Genomic DNA, 12,520 nt, shown 5'->3' with positions numbered 1-12,520 from the left:
GCAAAGCCATGTTAAGAAGGCTAAAAAGTCTTTACTGAATTTATTGATACAGAAACACTTATTAATAAACTTTAAATTGCATAACACTTCTGCATGCCTCAGGCCAATTTAACTCTAGTTTCTACACAAGGATTTTTCAACTTACACACTGATGATTAAAGCAGCTTGAAGTCCTTTTCTTTTTGCAAATTTACTGCAGTTATCGAAACCTAAAAGGAGTCACATACAATTAAAGTGAAGACTACTTAGAACACAAAAGGAAACAAAGCAGGTAAAATTCCTGGACATTTTACAGACTATACAAAACCAGTTATGCTACAATTACTCTATTAAAAATGCATACAAAACTACAGTGCAAGTGCTTGTGCACAGGGAAAATGTATTTACAGTTCCCCTTTATTTACAGGCTATAAGCAATGCTATTTCACAATTATATTACACATAAAATTTCTACTATGTGTTTGTTTGGATCTGTGGGTTTTTGGACAAAGGGACAATTCGACAACCTAGAACATATATATTTGTTTATTCAACCTTACCCAGGAAAAAATAGCAGTATTTTATGCATCTTATAGAAAGCTACAAAAATCTAGCAAATGTAATAAAAAAGGCAAATCTGGTGAAAAATCTGATAAAATATCTTTTCAACTGGGGGTGGGATGCAGATAAAAATCAAACAGGGATAAATGAAAGATAATTCTCCCTCAGCTGGTCAGCTTTAACAGAATCTCAGCAAGGCTCACTGATAGGAACCTGAAGTTTAACGTAATTTTTAAAGCAACTTCTTTAAAAGAAGTTTTGTAATTAACAAACTGAAGGATGACCTGGTAGCCAGAAGTAGGAGGCCCCCTGTACTACGTAGGGGTATGGAAACTGTGCCACAATACAGACAGACACATACCTGGTATGACAACTATCAAGCAGAAACGCCTAACAAATACAGAGGCGACAGCCTTTGGGGAAGCACAGAGAAATATTACACGTAGATTCTATTAAGCCTCTATTTACCACCCTATTCAGGATTTTCATTTGTAGAAAGAAATTCATTGTAGTTGCCAGAATTCCAAGATGGGTACTTGCATGTTTACAGGAAACCATCAGCTCAGTGGCCACAGAACTGCCCCGTTTAAAATAAAGAAATAAAAATCTGAGGGAGCAAAATAGCTTGGGGTACCATTTAGACCCGAAGCGGAGACTTAGGAAACCAGAGGCAAAACACAGCCTAGGACTGCGTTATATGCCAGTGGCCACATGACACCATATTTTCAGATGATATTCTCAAAGATATACAAAAAGCCTATTAAGCAAGGAAGAGTTCTCCACCTCCGGCTTAGACGTACAAGAGTTACCTGTTTATTTTCAAAGCCACACAAAACTTCGAAACACTATTTATCACTAAGCAAGTTGTGCAACCCAGTACCTTTAACCAAAAACCCAATATATTTTTGGCAAGACAGTCTTCATTCATTCTTCCTCAGAAAATGAGGAGACAGAGTACAAATAAAGATATCAAAGTGATACCAACCTAAGTGCTTCTGATGGGGCAATGCCTTAACATAGCTTCATTACCTACTGAGGGGGGTTTTGTTGACCCCCACCTCACCTTTAGGAGTATTTCACATCAATACAAGCTCAAGGGTTTCTCTCCAGCCTTTACTATTTTAGGTAGATTTTTCAAACAGGCTGAACCAAGTAAACTTCCTCTCCTAAACCTGATCTCTCCTTCCACCACCACTACAGGAAGACTTGGGAATAAAAATTGTAATTCACATCCACAGAATTGCAGAGCGTTCACAGAGTAGTCCTTCTATATGAGCCTGTTAAAACATCCACTTAATTGTTGCAGGAATAAAATAACCTACCTAGTCAATTAACTTCATTCCACCTACTGTATGCAGACCATGTGGTACAAGTTGTATTCCAGCCACCTTGCTACAGCAGGGTCACACACAGAGGAACACCTAAGAACTGCATCAATTTGGCTTTCTAGACTGTTTTCAGGTTCTCATACCCTCCCCAAAACTACATTTCGCTGATTTACTGGGACACAAGCCATGCCACTCAGGCTAGCGCTCTACGTTTCACTCCGTTCAGCCCAGCAGACCCAAGTTATCTCACACAACAGAAGAGTCTGCAGATTCTGCTTTCACAGTCAGTTTTCACAAGCACACTGCGCCGCATCTCCTCTCTACCCTACTCCCCACTCAGAATTACTCTGTAAACATTTCCAGAGACAACAGTCACAACCCTGACTATCCTAGCATCCTGTCAAAGCTAATCAGCTTTGCAATTCTTCACTTGCCTCCATCACTAAAAAAAACCAAAACCAAATAAAAAACAACTTTGCATCTCTTACACTAATTCACTAGAACAGGTGTTTCCCATTAAGAAAACCAATGTTCTGTAAAATATTTTTACCTTTTACTGAAAAATTAAATAGAGTTTATACGCAAAACTGAGACCAACCAAAGGGGAGCTGATGCTTTCCTTCTCGTTCAAAACCTGGATGCCACAAGGATAATGCCAAAAATTCTTTCCTTTCTGTAAAAGTTGTGCTTTTTCAGATTACTGGAAGAAACAAGATTTGCCAGGTCAGTTTTTACTAATCTTCATCCTCCATTAAACACACACCATGGTAAATACATGGCAGGTTTAGTGGGAGAGAGCACAGACAGCAACGGTCTTTGGGGAACTGCTTAAGAATATTTAAAAACTGCAATTCGGTAGAGCAGCCATGAGATTTTTAGAGTATCTCTGTGCAGTTAGTTTCAGGGAATTAAATCCTCCTTTCCATAAGCAGCTGAGCATTTCACCAACTTGCTTCCTAAGGAATCCCCCTGCTGTAGGATAAAACTATAGCACACAACTGAGAAGAAAGAGGAAACTCAAAAAAAGCTATAATGTTTAAGTATACAGCAGCCACATTCCTCAGCTAGCCTACTGTCTTGGGTGGTCATATTAGCAGGCAAGCAAGTGGTATACATTTGTCAAGCCCTAAGTAGTAGTTTATTTTCTGCCTACTTCCCACTTCCTAGAAGAAGGAAATTACTTTTCCCTGTAATAAAGCAGGTAATATTTCAAGGGATCAGGCAAAGGCAGACTCAAGACCTTTTCTCTCAAAAAGTTTACAGGGGGATCTGGCTTTAGTTCAGAGGGTTTAGTTTCTTCCTCTTCTCTTCTCTCATCCTCAATATCCTCACTGTTGTTGTTATCATCTGATGGGTTGGAGATACGGCTAGCGAAGACCTCTTTGTCCAAGAAAACAATAGTTTCCATGCGACGGCGACGCACACGTCTTCGTTTAAATCTTGGGGGGTTCTTCAGCCCGTTTCCATTTTTACTCATTGTTTCTTGATGTATAATTTTTTTAATGGTTCCTCGGATGGCTATGCGAGCCAAATCCTGGAGGCTGCGAACAGCCACTGGGGCTAAAACAAAACAAAAACCATGAACAGATATGGAGAAACTCCCCTCAATAGTACTCACAGAAGAAGTTGTATTTGCTCAAATTAAATCAGGCCACTTGAATCCCCTGCTGTGATTACAAAAACAGCTCTATTCAACTCCTGTCAACTCGGATAAACTGTATTGTAATTTTCCAAACAAAATTTAATTATGCATTTCTCTCATTAACTGAAGAAAAAGAATGAGATGAAAGAAGAGTTTCACAATTATTTTAAGATACACATGTCTTAAAGATTATAAGAATGTAGACTTAGTGACTGAAATTGTGACTGTTTAATAACTTAAAAAAAGATATTTTACTACTGTAGATAACTAGACCTGGAGTCTATTTAACTCTTCCATAAAACGATTTTTCTATTGTGAAGTTACTTCAGCTTCGCCAAGTTCTTCACTTGTAAAACATAAGTACTATTTACGCTCTTCAAAAACCGCTTCAGACTTAGTGGGTGAGGACAGGCTGGAAACCATTTGGTAAAAGTAATTATAGAAGCATACAATAACTTATTGTATTATAATACCTCCCACATTAATGCTTTCGAAGACTGTTGTGTCTTCTGCACTTATCTGCTGCCAGTCCATAAAAGCACAACATAACGCATGCAGCATAAAGGGAAAAAAAAAAATGTATTGATGCACACACATCCATGTCCTAACATGAATTAAAACTGCAACAAACAAACACCCCTGTCTTCTAATTCCTTCATTCAGGTCACAGGAATGCTGACTTGTCAGTAGAAAAAAACTACATGTAATACATATGCAGGTCTCACTACAAAGCCACCACACAAAGCATGTGGAAATATGTACTTTATGGACTTTACAGCACTGTATGGACTGCTTACAGAGCTGCATTTTATCAGGCAAAGACACCTTTCCAGAATAAGAACAAAGTCTGACTAATCTCTTTATGGAAGCATCTGAATCTTCATGTGTTCTTAAGAGGCCTCTCTACACTGAAGTCTTAATCTAAAGATTGAGGCCACTGCATATGACCTGCATTTCAAAGAGCTAACCAAAAAGTACACAACTTCTATCCCTCAAGCATTCCAGGTTCAGAATAATTCTGAATTGCTGGGCAGTGAGAGCCTTTGAGTAGATACAATGTTCGTTCACAGGTACTGCTTGTGTATATTCCACCGCCATGGCACAGTGCCTGAAAACCATGACAGTACATAATTTGGGATTGAAACAGATGTCTGCATGTGCAAAAACAATGACCAAACATCCCGCACATTTTTGGTACAATTTCACAAGAAATCATTTTATTTAGATTCTATTTTATGCAATTCTGATTCTTGCACCAGGCCTCTGCAGATGTCCTCAAAGATAGACTGGGATCCAACACAAGACTTAGACAACTGTTCAAAGAAGGAAGCAGTTGGATTAATTTTCCTTGAAAGGATTCATAGGGATGTTACATCTAAGGAAGCTAGGTGCAGATTATAGCCAAATAGCAGAAGAAATCTCCCCCATATTCAAGAACATCTGTACTCACGCAAGTGAACAAGCCTTGATTTTCCTGAATCCGCGTGGTTAGGCTGAATCAAAGGAGCGAAAGAAACAGCAAGAATCTTCTTGGTCTCCCAGGCAGAAGGACCAGTACGAGTTATCTTAGTCAACTAAACCAAAACAAGGAGATTATTGTCCACTGTGTGAACTACAGCAAGATTTTTAAACAAAAAATGAACAAACAACTTCTCTGCCTGGACAAGTGGTTAAAGTATTAAAAGCTACAACAGCAAAAGTGAGGTAATAAGGACAAACACTGGTGTTTTTTTGAGAAAAATTGAGAACCACTTACAGGATTATCCCCAAGTAACTTCATCTGTTGCAACAGACTATGGGCCCTGGCAATCTGGGTCACCCTGCTTTCCCAGATCTTCCTCAATTCTGAACCAGAACAGCTATGCCTGACCACTGAGAAAACTCACCACAGACTGACGAACATTCACTCTGGAAGGAAGTCTGCATGTCACTGGATTTCTGTTCCAGCTCAAATCTCTTAACGCTAACTCACTGCACAGCATCTTACTGGGAAGAAACTCTGCTCTTCTCAACTACCCTGACAGAGTTAAAAGCTCACATAACTACACCTCAGCCATTCAAGTCCACTAAAACAACACATCTTTACACCAAAAAGATAATCTGAGGTACAACGTTGAGCTCGCACACAGGGCAGTTACCCACTTTTTACTAAGAAGAATCTATTGACACTTGTAAATGGGTACAACTTGCACGCTCTTTCATACGTCAGTTAGGGTGTAAAATTTTATATCTTGCCATTAAGTACCACACTAGATTATATAACTTGAACAAAGCCTTGCTTGTATTTTTCTGCATCATGAAAGTAAATCTACAATCAAGAATAGCAGTTCAGAATACGTGAAAGACTGGTAGAGCTATGAATTTCTCAAATATTATGAAGTGTGCACAGTTCAGTTTCCACTCATAGTGAAAACGGGTGCACTTAATGCTTTCTGCAACCTGTGACAAGATGGGCAAACTAAAGGAAGAGCTATTGTCGAAACCAAGATCAGAATGAAGAGTAACTGAAAGAGAAACATGAGTAGAAAGGCACTCAACCTTCTCTTCTAGAGGCATGACCAGAATTCCCCCAACTTTCAACAGGTTCTTCATGTAGTCTTCATGTTCCTTCTGTACTCCGGCACCACAGTAAACACGGTCGTACTGAGTACAGTCTGGAGAAATCTCTAAACAATTGCCAGTAACAAAAGATGGCTCACAAAATTCAAATCTGAAAATGAAGAAGATGTGTAACATACAATAATATTACAATTAATCAAATGAATTATTGTCATGATTGTGAAAAAATTAAACAATGAAAAATACTTGGAAAAAAACCAGTTTCACATGATTTCTTCTCTGAAGCCCCTATATTCTAGACAGTATCACAACAGACCATAGCTAGAAGTCTCAAAGGCACAGCACAATAAGGTGATCATTTATAGATGAAAATCTCCAGAAGATAAGGATGCATAATTTCATACTTGAGTTGCATATAACTTTTCAGAATTAATTATTTTTAGTCACCTGATGCCAACTCAGTTATAATCTGCAAATATAAGTATTAGACTTGCAATTCCAAAGTTAAAGTCTTTTAAGGACTGCACCAGGGATATTTTGGCATTTTCAAAAGCTTTCAAATGGTTTCCAGATGTTGTGGGGAACTATCACCTGATGCTTCAGAAATATGCTTTGCTGAAGCCAATGGAAGTTTTGCCATTAGCTTCAAAAAAATGGTGATTTCACCCTTCATAAAAATAATTTTTGCCTATAGCATTTCTGATTCAGTTTAGAAGAAAAATGAATGATTCTATGATGCTTCTGGTTTTCTTACATGCCCCAAAACTATGCAAGAGCCAATTTAGATAGAAGTTATACAACACATCTATTCTTCTCCTGGTATCTTGAGAGGTAGCTCAATATAGCACCTATTTTTCCTAAACACTTCCTGAAGCTTTCTGGTTTTGCAAAGTGCGCTAGACATTCAGAGCAGCCAACTAACAGCTCCTGCACATGGTGTTCTAACAGCAGACACTTCTCTCAGCAATGCCAATTTTCCAGTCATGTTTATTTCTGAATTCAGCTCACGTTTGCTCCATAACTGTATTTGTCTGAAGAGAGGGAAAAAAAAAAAGTCTTCCTTAAAACACCTATCCAAACAATAGCAATGTGACTCTGAAAAAGCCCAGTCATCTATGTGCAAGCACTATCCACACCGAAAACTTTCTGTCTGCTGCCAACATCAAGAAAATACAGCCCTTTCATCAGTAGCTTTCCAGTACAGCAGGAACAGCACAAGGCTGAGTAGTTTAAATTCCAGCATGTAATGACTTTAATTCTCTTCCTCCCACAAGAGGAGGACTATCCAGAGATGCTTTACTTTCCTGTTTGAACAAACTGTGAGATGGATCCAAAAATATGACAACTACAACTTTTATTGCTGAGGTTACTATTGGCAATGGTTATCTTGCTGGAAAGTGATTACTTGTGACAGCAGCAAAATGGAGGTTCTAAGGAAGAACATAAATCAAATCCCAAGCACTTTTAGTTCCAACTTCATCATCGTAACACTACTTTCATATTTTGAAACACTATTTTTCTTCTCAGATAAAACATACTAGGCCACCACAGTAATCAGCTCATATTCTTCTGATAATCATGCATGCCCTCAGATCACAAACATATTATTGTTATTTGCAAGTTTCGAGTTGTTACCTGCAAGTGCATTTTAAAATAAGTAACCTTCTTCAGCTTCCTCTAAGCTCTGCAACAGCAGTACTGCTATTAAAAACACTGCAAAAATTTCTGAAACTTCCCCACAATACACATCAGCTTTGAAAGTCACACACTGCAGCTCAGCAAGCCTAAGGAGCCAGAATCCTCAGATTACCCTGAATCCAGAGCTGCCACATGACAGCAAGAACTGCCATGACTAAAGCCAAATCCACAAAATGAATCCGAATGGGCATTCCGTATGCTTACTTGTCAAAGCTGTCACTTGTTTTAATGAAGAAGTCCAATTTCTGCTTTGCATATTCGATCACATCAGAATGAAGCTCCACACCATGGTTAACACCAAAAGGACCTGCAAATTCAGAACACTTAGGATAACGGTAACAGGCAACACCACCAAATCCAACAGGACTGAATACAGTTTTGGCTACTTCCTATAACAAATTGCTCCTTGAGTGTCAGACAGTCAGAGCTTGTGTAGGGCCAGCTACCTTAGTACTACAACGGGAACTGCAAACTTACACCTGCAATTTCTGCCAGCAAATGAGGCTGTTTTGCACAATTTTGAATCATTTGCTCTTAACTATACAGGAAATTCCTCTGTAGGAGGAAAACATTGATACTATTGCTGTAAAACTGACCACCTGGAAAAAAATTCTAATGCAGAACAACAGACCGCATGTCTTAATAAATCCCTCCAAAAATCTTTATGTTATTTTTATATCCCCTTGCAGATATGCTAAAAATCTCCTCAAAGGAATCAGAAACAGTCACCATACATTGTACCACAATTAATAGCAAAAAAAATTGGAAAATACAGAAGTTTTTCAGTACTCACGCTTTTTATTCAGAACTGACTTGGTAACTTTTGAATTCTTTGAATTTTTGGAAAAGCCCTGGAGTTACATATTAGCATCCTAGGTAATCTCAAAAAATCCAGCAGAAAACCAAAAATGTGGGATGGGAGCGCAGCTCCATCCTGACAACAAACATTTTGGCACTTAAAATTCTTGACACCCCCACAAAAGGAAAATATATACGCTACAGTTATTTGCTATCTATCCTGGCAGCATAATTGCTCACTGAAATACTTAAGGGCAAATTGCAATTGTGTGATTGCAATTTGATGCTGTGCTTTGTGCCCACTATAGATGTGGTCACAAAGCCAGTTCTGCTGCACAAACTGCTTTCCAGATACTATTCCCACCTGTATGCTGGTAAGAGTCAGAATTGGATCTCAAACATGTTTTAGTCTAGGCAGGACAGTGCAAAAACAAACAAGTCTCAGAGCAGTTGTAGTTGTAGGTTTCTGCGGACATGCCTAATCCTAGTTTAAACACCGCTCTCCTGCTCCTAAGCTGCATTCTTGCTTAAGGGGCAATAAACCCAAGTTTGCATCCAGTCCTGCAGGAATCCACTGCAGCCACTTGTGCAATTACATCACTGCCTGTTCTGAACTGCCACAGAAGTACGGATCCCATCTAGTTCTAGAAAGAAGGTTGCAAGAATTCCGATAAATCAGCCAGTTGGATTAATGCACTTTTCACTTTCCTAGTTACCTTTTAATTTCATTATTTGAGGAATGCTTCATTCCCCATTTCAAAACTTTTTTTTTTAAAAAAAATCTAACATAAACAGTTAACATGACTGAAAAGGTATTTACCCAAGATGAGTCCAACCATAGAACTCAAATAACCAGTGCCACTGCCAAGATTCAAAAATGACAGCCCTGGTTGCAGGTCCAAAGCTTCCATCACCTCAGAGTAAATGCACGGTGCTGAGAGATGAATATTTCCATGCTTCCACGCCAAGTCCTTGTAGGCATTGTCTTTGAACTCTTCCAAGTAGTAATCTGCTCGATCGATGGCTCGGAACGCCTGTTCTACCAGTTCTGTCCGGATGTATTGTGCCTCCTTCAGGTTATCAATTAATTCATCATTATCTTCTCCTGCACTCACTGCACCTCCCATCTTCAACCGTTTTCTATAAGCACTAAAACTAAAACAATAATAAAGGAAAGTGAGGTATAGAACATGCACTCCAACACGAAATTATGCTGCTGTATATGAAGTACTTTGAGAGATATCTTTAAGGTACTCTAAGGACCACAAGCACCAGAAAAACAGTACCAACAGCACCCCCATCCCCCATTCAAACAATGAAAACCAAAATGCAGCAGATCCGGCATCTAATACCTGACACTAGTGGGGAAAATCACAATAGGCAATTTAACTGTGCAATGCCTGTCTTCAAACACTACCAACATTTTACTAGCATGTCAGCTTTTCCACTGAACCCTTTATATAAAAGGATTATTCTAGCTCCTATGCTTATAGGTCATTTTTCACTGCAAATCCAACCAACAGTGCAAGTTTGGCTTGCCTGTCAGAATTCTTGCCACACGCAGACTTTCTATCTCTAGTAGTATCAAGGGGAAATACGGAGACTAAGACATGCAGCAAGAACCAGAAAAATCTCAAATTACATTTTCTTTGAACATGCATCAGGATGCTGATTCCAGAAAAGTTAAAAAAACCACACAAACTCTGACTTAGAGTGCAGGCTTACTTACTTTAGCAAACCCGCTTTCACACGGCTCATCCCTAGAGCTCGAGCCACCATCATTAGTAAAGCACTTAACAATATAGAGAGCAACTGCAGAGAGAATTTCCACTGAAGCCTGTGGAATTTCCTAGGTCCTCTTAAGTCCTCTATGAGCTAACCCCCAATTCGGAAACTCTCCGGTGACACAGATTTATGAGTTACAAACACTTCTGACTTCACCAACATGATCACCTCCAGCAACCTGTTCAGGCTTGTTGGTGTGCGGGGAAGGAAAAGCAAGCACCTTCCCTGACTGTGCATTACACTAAGCATGGCTATAGACTTCATGTAGTCTGTAGGTTTTAAAGGAAAAGGTATAGGAGGAGAAGAACATAGAAGAACTTATCACTCAAAATTAATCTAGCTTTTCTTCCCTTCCCATATCTTTAAAAAAAAATAAAATCTCCTTTTCAGAAAACACAACATGATTTTTTTAAAATGCATTTATTTACAATGCCTTTCTCTGCTCACAATAACCACAGAAGAAGCAGCTTTAGAGTTCATGTCTGGGAACAGAAGACCTGCCTACAGCGAAACTGTTAGGGTTTATTTGTTACATTCAGCAAGAGCAAATTATACACTTCCATTTTCAGAGGAAACAAAGAAAAGCTACAGGAGTCTAAAGAAATTTCACAGTTATTCAAATAACATACCATCCTGATTACCTGTAGACACACACAAAATAGGATATACTTAGGCAGGGAACTCGAGCCAGTTTTTAATACATTCATGTCTCAAACACATCAACCCAGTCCCAGACCATTCATAAAACTTGCAAAAAAATGCCATCCCTCTCTTTTCTATAGTTACTCCTTCATTTTCTCTACAAAAAATGATTGTGTTTTATTATTTCACAGTGGAAAAGCATCAAGTTGAAGGCTTATGTGGGTTCATCAGATGATTCCTTTTTTTTTCCTCCTCTTAGATACAGAACAACTCATCACATCTGCACATATAGAGTTGCTTATATCTTTGGCCATCATGCTTTCAACAGTATTCTGTATTAAAATACTCTCTTCCCTGAGGGTGTTGATTCCCTTGACTTTCTTTTGGATATTTTGTTCTTAGGCTTGCTTATTTCTTCCACTTAAGCTCGTTTTGCTACTCAAAATCTACATTTTTAGATTTAAAGTATGAATAAGAAGTTGTGCCTTTAACAGTGTTCCACTTTGGATCCCCAACAAATTCTTTCTGATGTATACAAGTCCCACTGGGACAACTGGTCTGACCTGGCTTTAGCTCAGCTATATGATCAACAACTGTTCTCCCACGTTCTACAACATGGAAGACGTTTTTCTAATGAGATCAAGGAATAGCCAGGTCACGACAGGTGTCAGTTACTTCTGAAACAATCACTTTTACTGGACACTAGCTTACTTCCAATAAAATGCATGTTTTATATGCAGAACATAGAACTTTGACATTTAAATTCCTCTTCAGATAATTCCACATCTTTGTTTAACCTTGTTTCCCTTCTCCTATTGGGAGAGGGGAATTTTTTAAGTTTTTTAAAACAAGATCCTCTCCCTCCACAATTAGCCCAGTTGCACTTTTCACGCTTCTAGGTAAAGCACAGATTTCTACAAATCTGAGCAGGGACAAAGTTCACATGCAAAAATTATGATCATTAGCTGATCACAACACAGGTATCAAACCAAGCAGCCTTCTAGCGTTGAAACATCCCTTCAGTTGCACGTTGTCATCTTCCCCTTTAAGAAAAACAAACCAGAAAAACAAACAAGTCTGACATGAGAAGCTGCATTCAGACGCCTGAACAAAACACTGAAATTGAAGCAATTTCTTCCAAGGCAAACACCAGCAGATGCACAAGGGAAGACTCAAAACAATACACAAGGCACAAAAATGCAATTCTTCACCCCAACAGATTTCCAGGGTAATCCCTGCTCTGACTTAATACGCTCCAGAAGGAATAACAAAGGTGAGGCTATTTACCGATATAAAAAAAAAAATTACAGTTGGTAGAGCTTTCAGTCCAATCCCTTCTAACCCTCTCAAACCACAAATCAAAAAACCCCACACCACATAGCTCAACCACTACCTGCGCTATTAGGCTGCTGCAGAGGCAAATGACGGAGATGAGAGAGTGGAAGGGAGGTCTAGGAAAGCCTGATACTGATATCCCCAACCTCCCGCTTTAATTACAGCTGGGTGGCCCCGGTCTCCACACAGCATC

At 39.0% G+C, this 12,520-nt stretch overlaps 1 protein-coding gene across 2 annotated transcripts; it reads right to left on the bottom strand.

Moving 5' to 3' along the window:
- Positions 1–3,045: 3,045 nt before the first annotated feature.
- PCMTD2 (protein-L-isoaspartate (D-aspartate) O-methyltransferase domain containing 2) lies at positions 3,046–9,716 on the bottom strand. 2 transcript variants are annotated; one of them, XM_009696843.1, is made up of 5 exons: positions 9,386–9,716; positions 7,972–8,074; positions 6,049–6,220; positions 4,961–5,084; positions 3,046–3,428 (listed from the first exon to the last, which is right to left on the bottom strand). In XM_009696843.1, exons 1-5 carry the CDS (start codon positions 9,690–9,692, stop codon positions 3,046–3,048), a joined length of 1,089 nt encoding a protein of 362 aa, XP_009695145.1. In that variant the 5' UTR covers positions 9,693–9,716. The 2 variants fall into 2 exon arrangements, with proteins under 2 accessions (XP_009695145.1, XP_009695146.1); XM_009696844.1 differs by having other exon boundaries at positions 4,961–5,003.
- Between the last annotated feature and the right edge of the window lie 2,804 nt (positions 9,717–12,520).

Source organism: Cariama cristata, unplaced genomic scaffold (assembly GCF_000690535.1).
Source record: "Cariama cristata isolate BGI_N322 unplaced genomic scaffold, ASM69053v1 scaffold7093, whole genome shotgun sequence".
NCBI lineage: Eukaryota > Metazoa > Chordata > Aves > Cariamiformes > Cariamidae > Cariama > Cariama cristata.
This window is presented reverse-complemented; position numbering and strand designations above follow the sequence as displayed.

What these genes read in the sequence shown, in the direction of transcription:
- PCMTD2 (XM_009696843.1), bottom strand. Translation starts at nt 9,692, where the DNA reads ATGGGAGGTGCAGTGAGTGCAGGAGAAGATAATGATGAATTAATTGAT. An exon ending in ACAAGTGACAGCTTTGACAA is followed by an intron (nt 6,221 to 7,971) that starts GTAAGCATACGG and finishes CTTCATTTTCAG; the next exon opens with ATTTGAATTTTGTGAGCCAT. An exon ending in ATCAAGGCTTGTTCACTTGC is followed by an intron (nt 3,429 to 4,960) that starts GTGAGTACAGAT and finishes GTTTTGTTTTAG; the next exon opens with CCCCAGTGGCTGTTCGCAGC.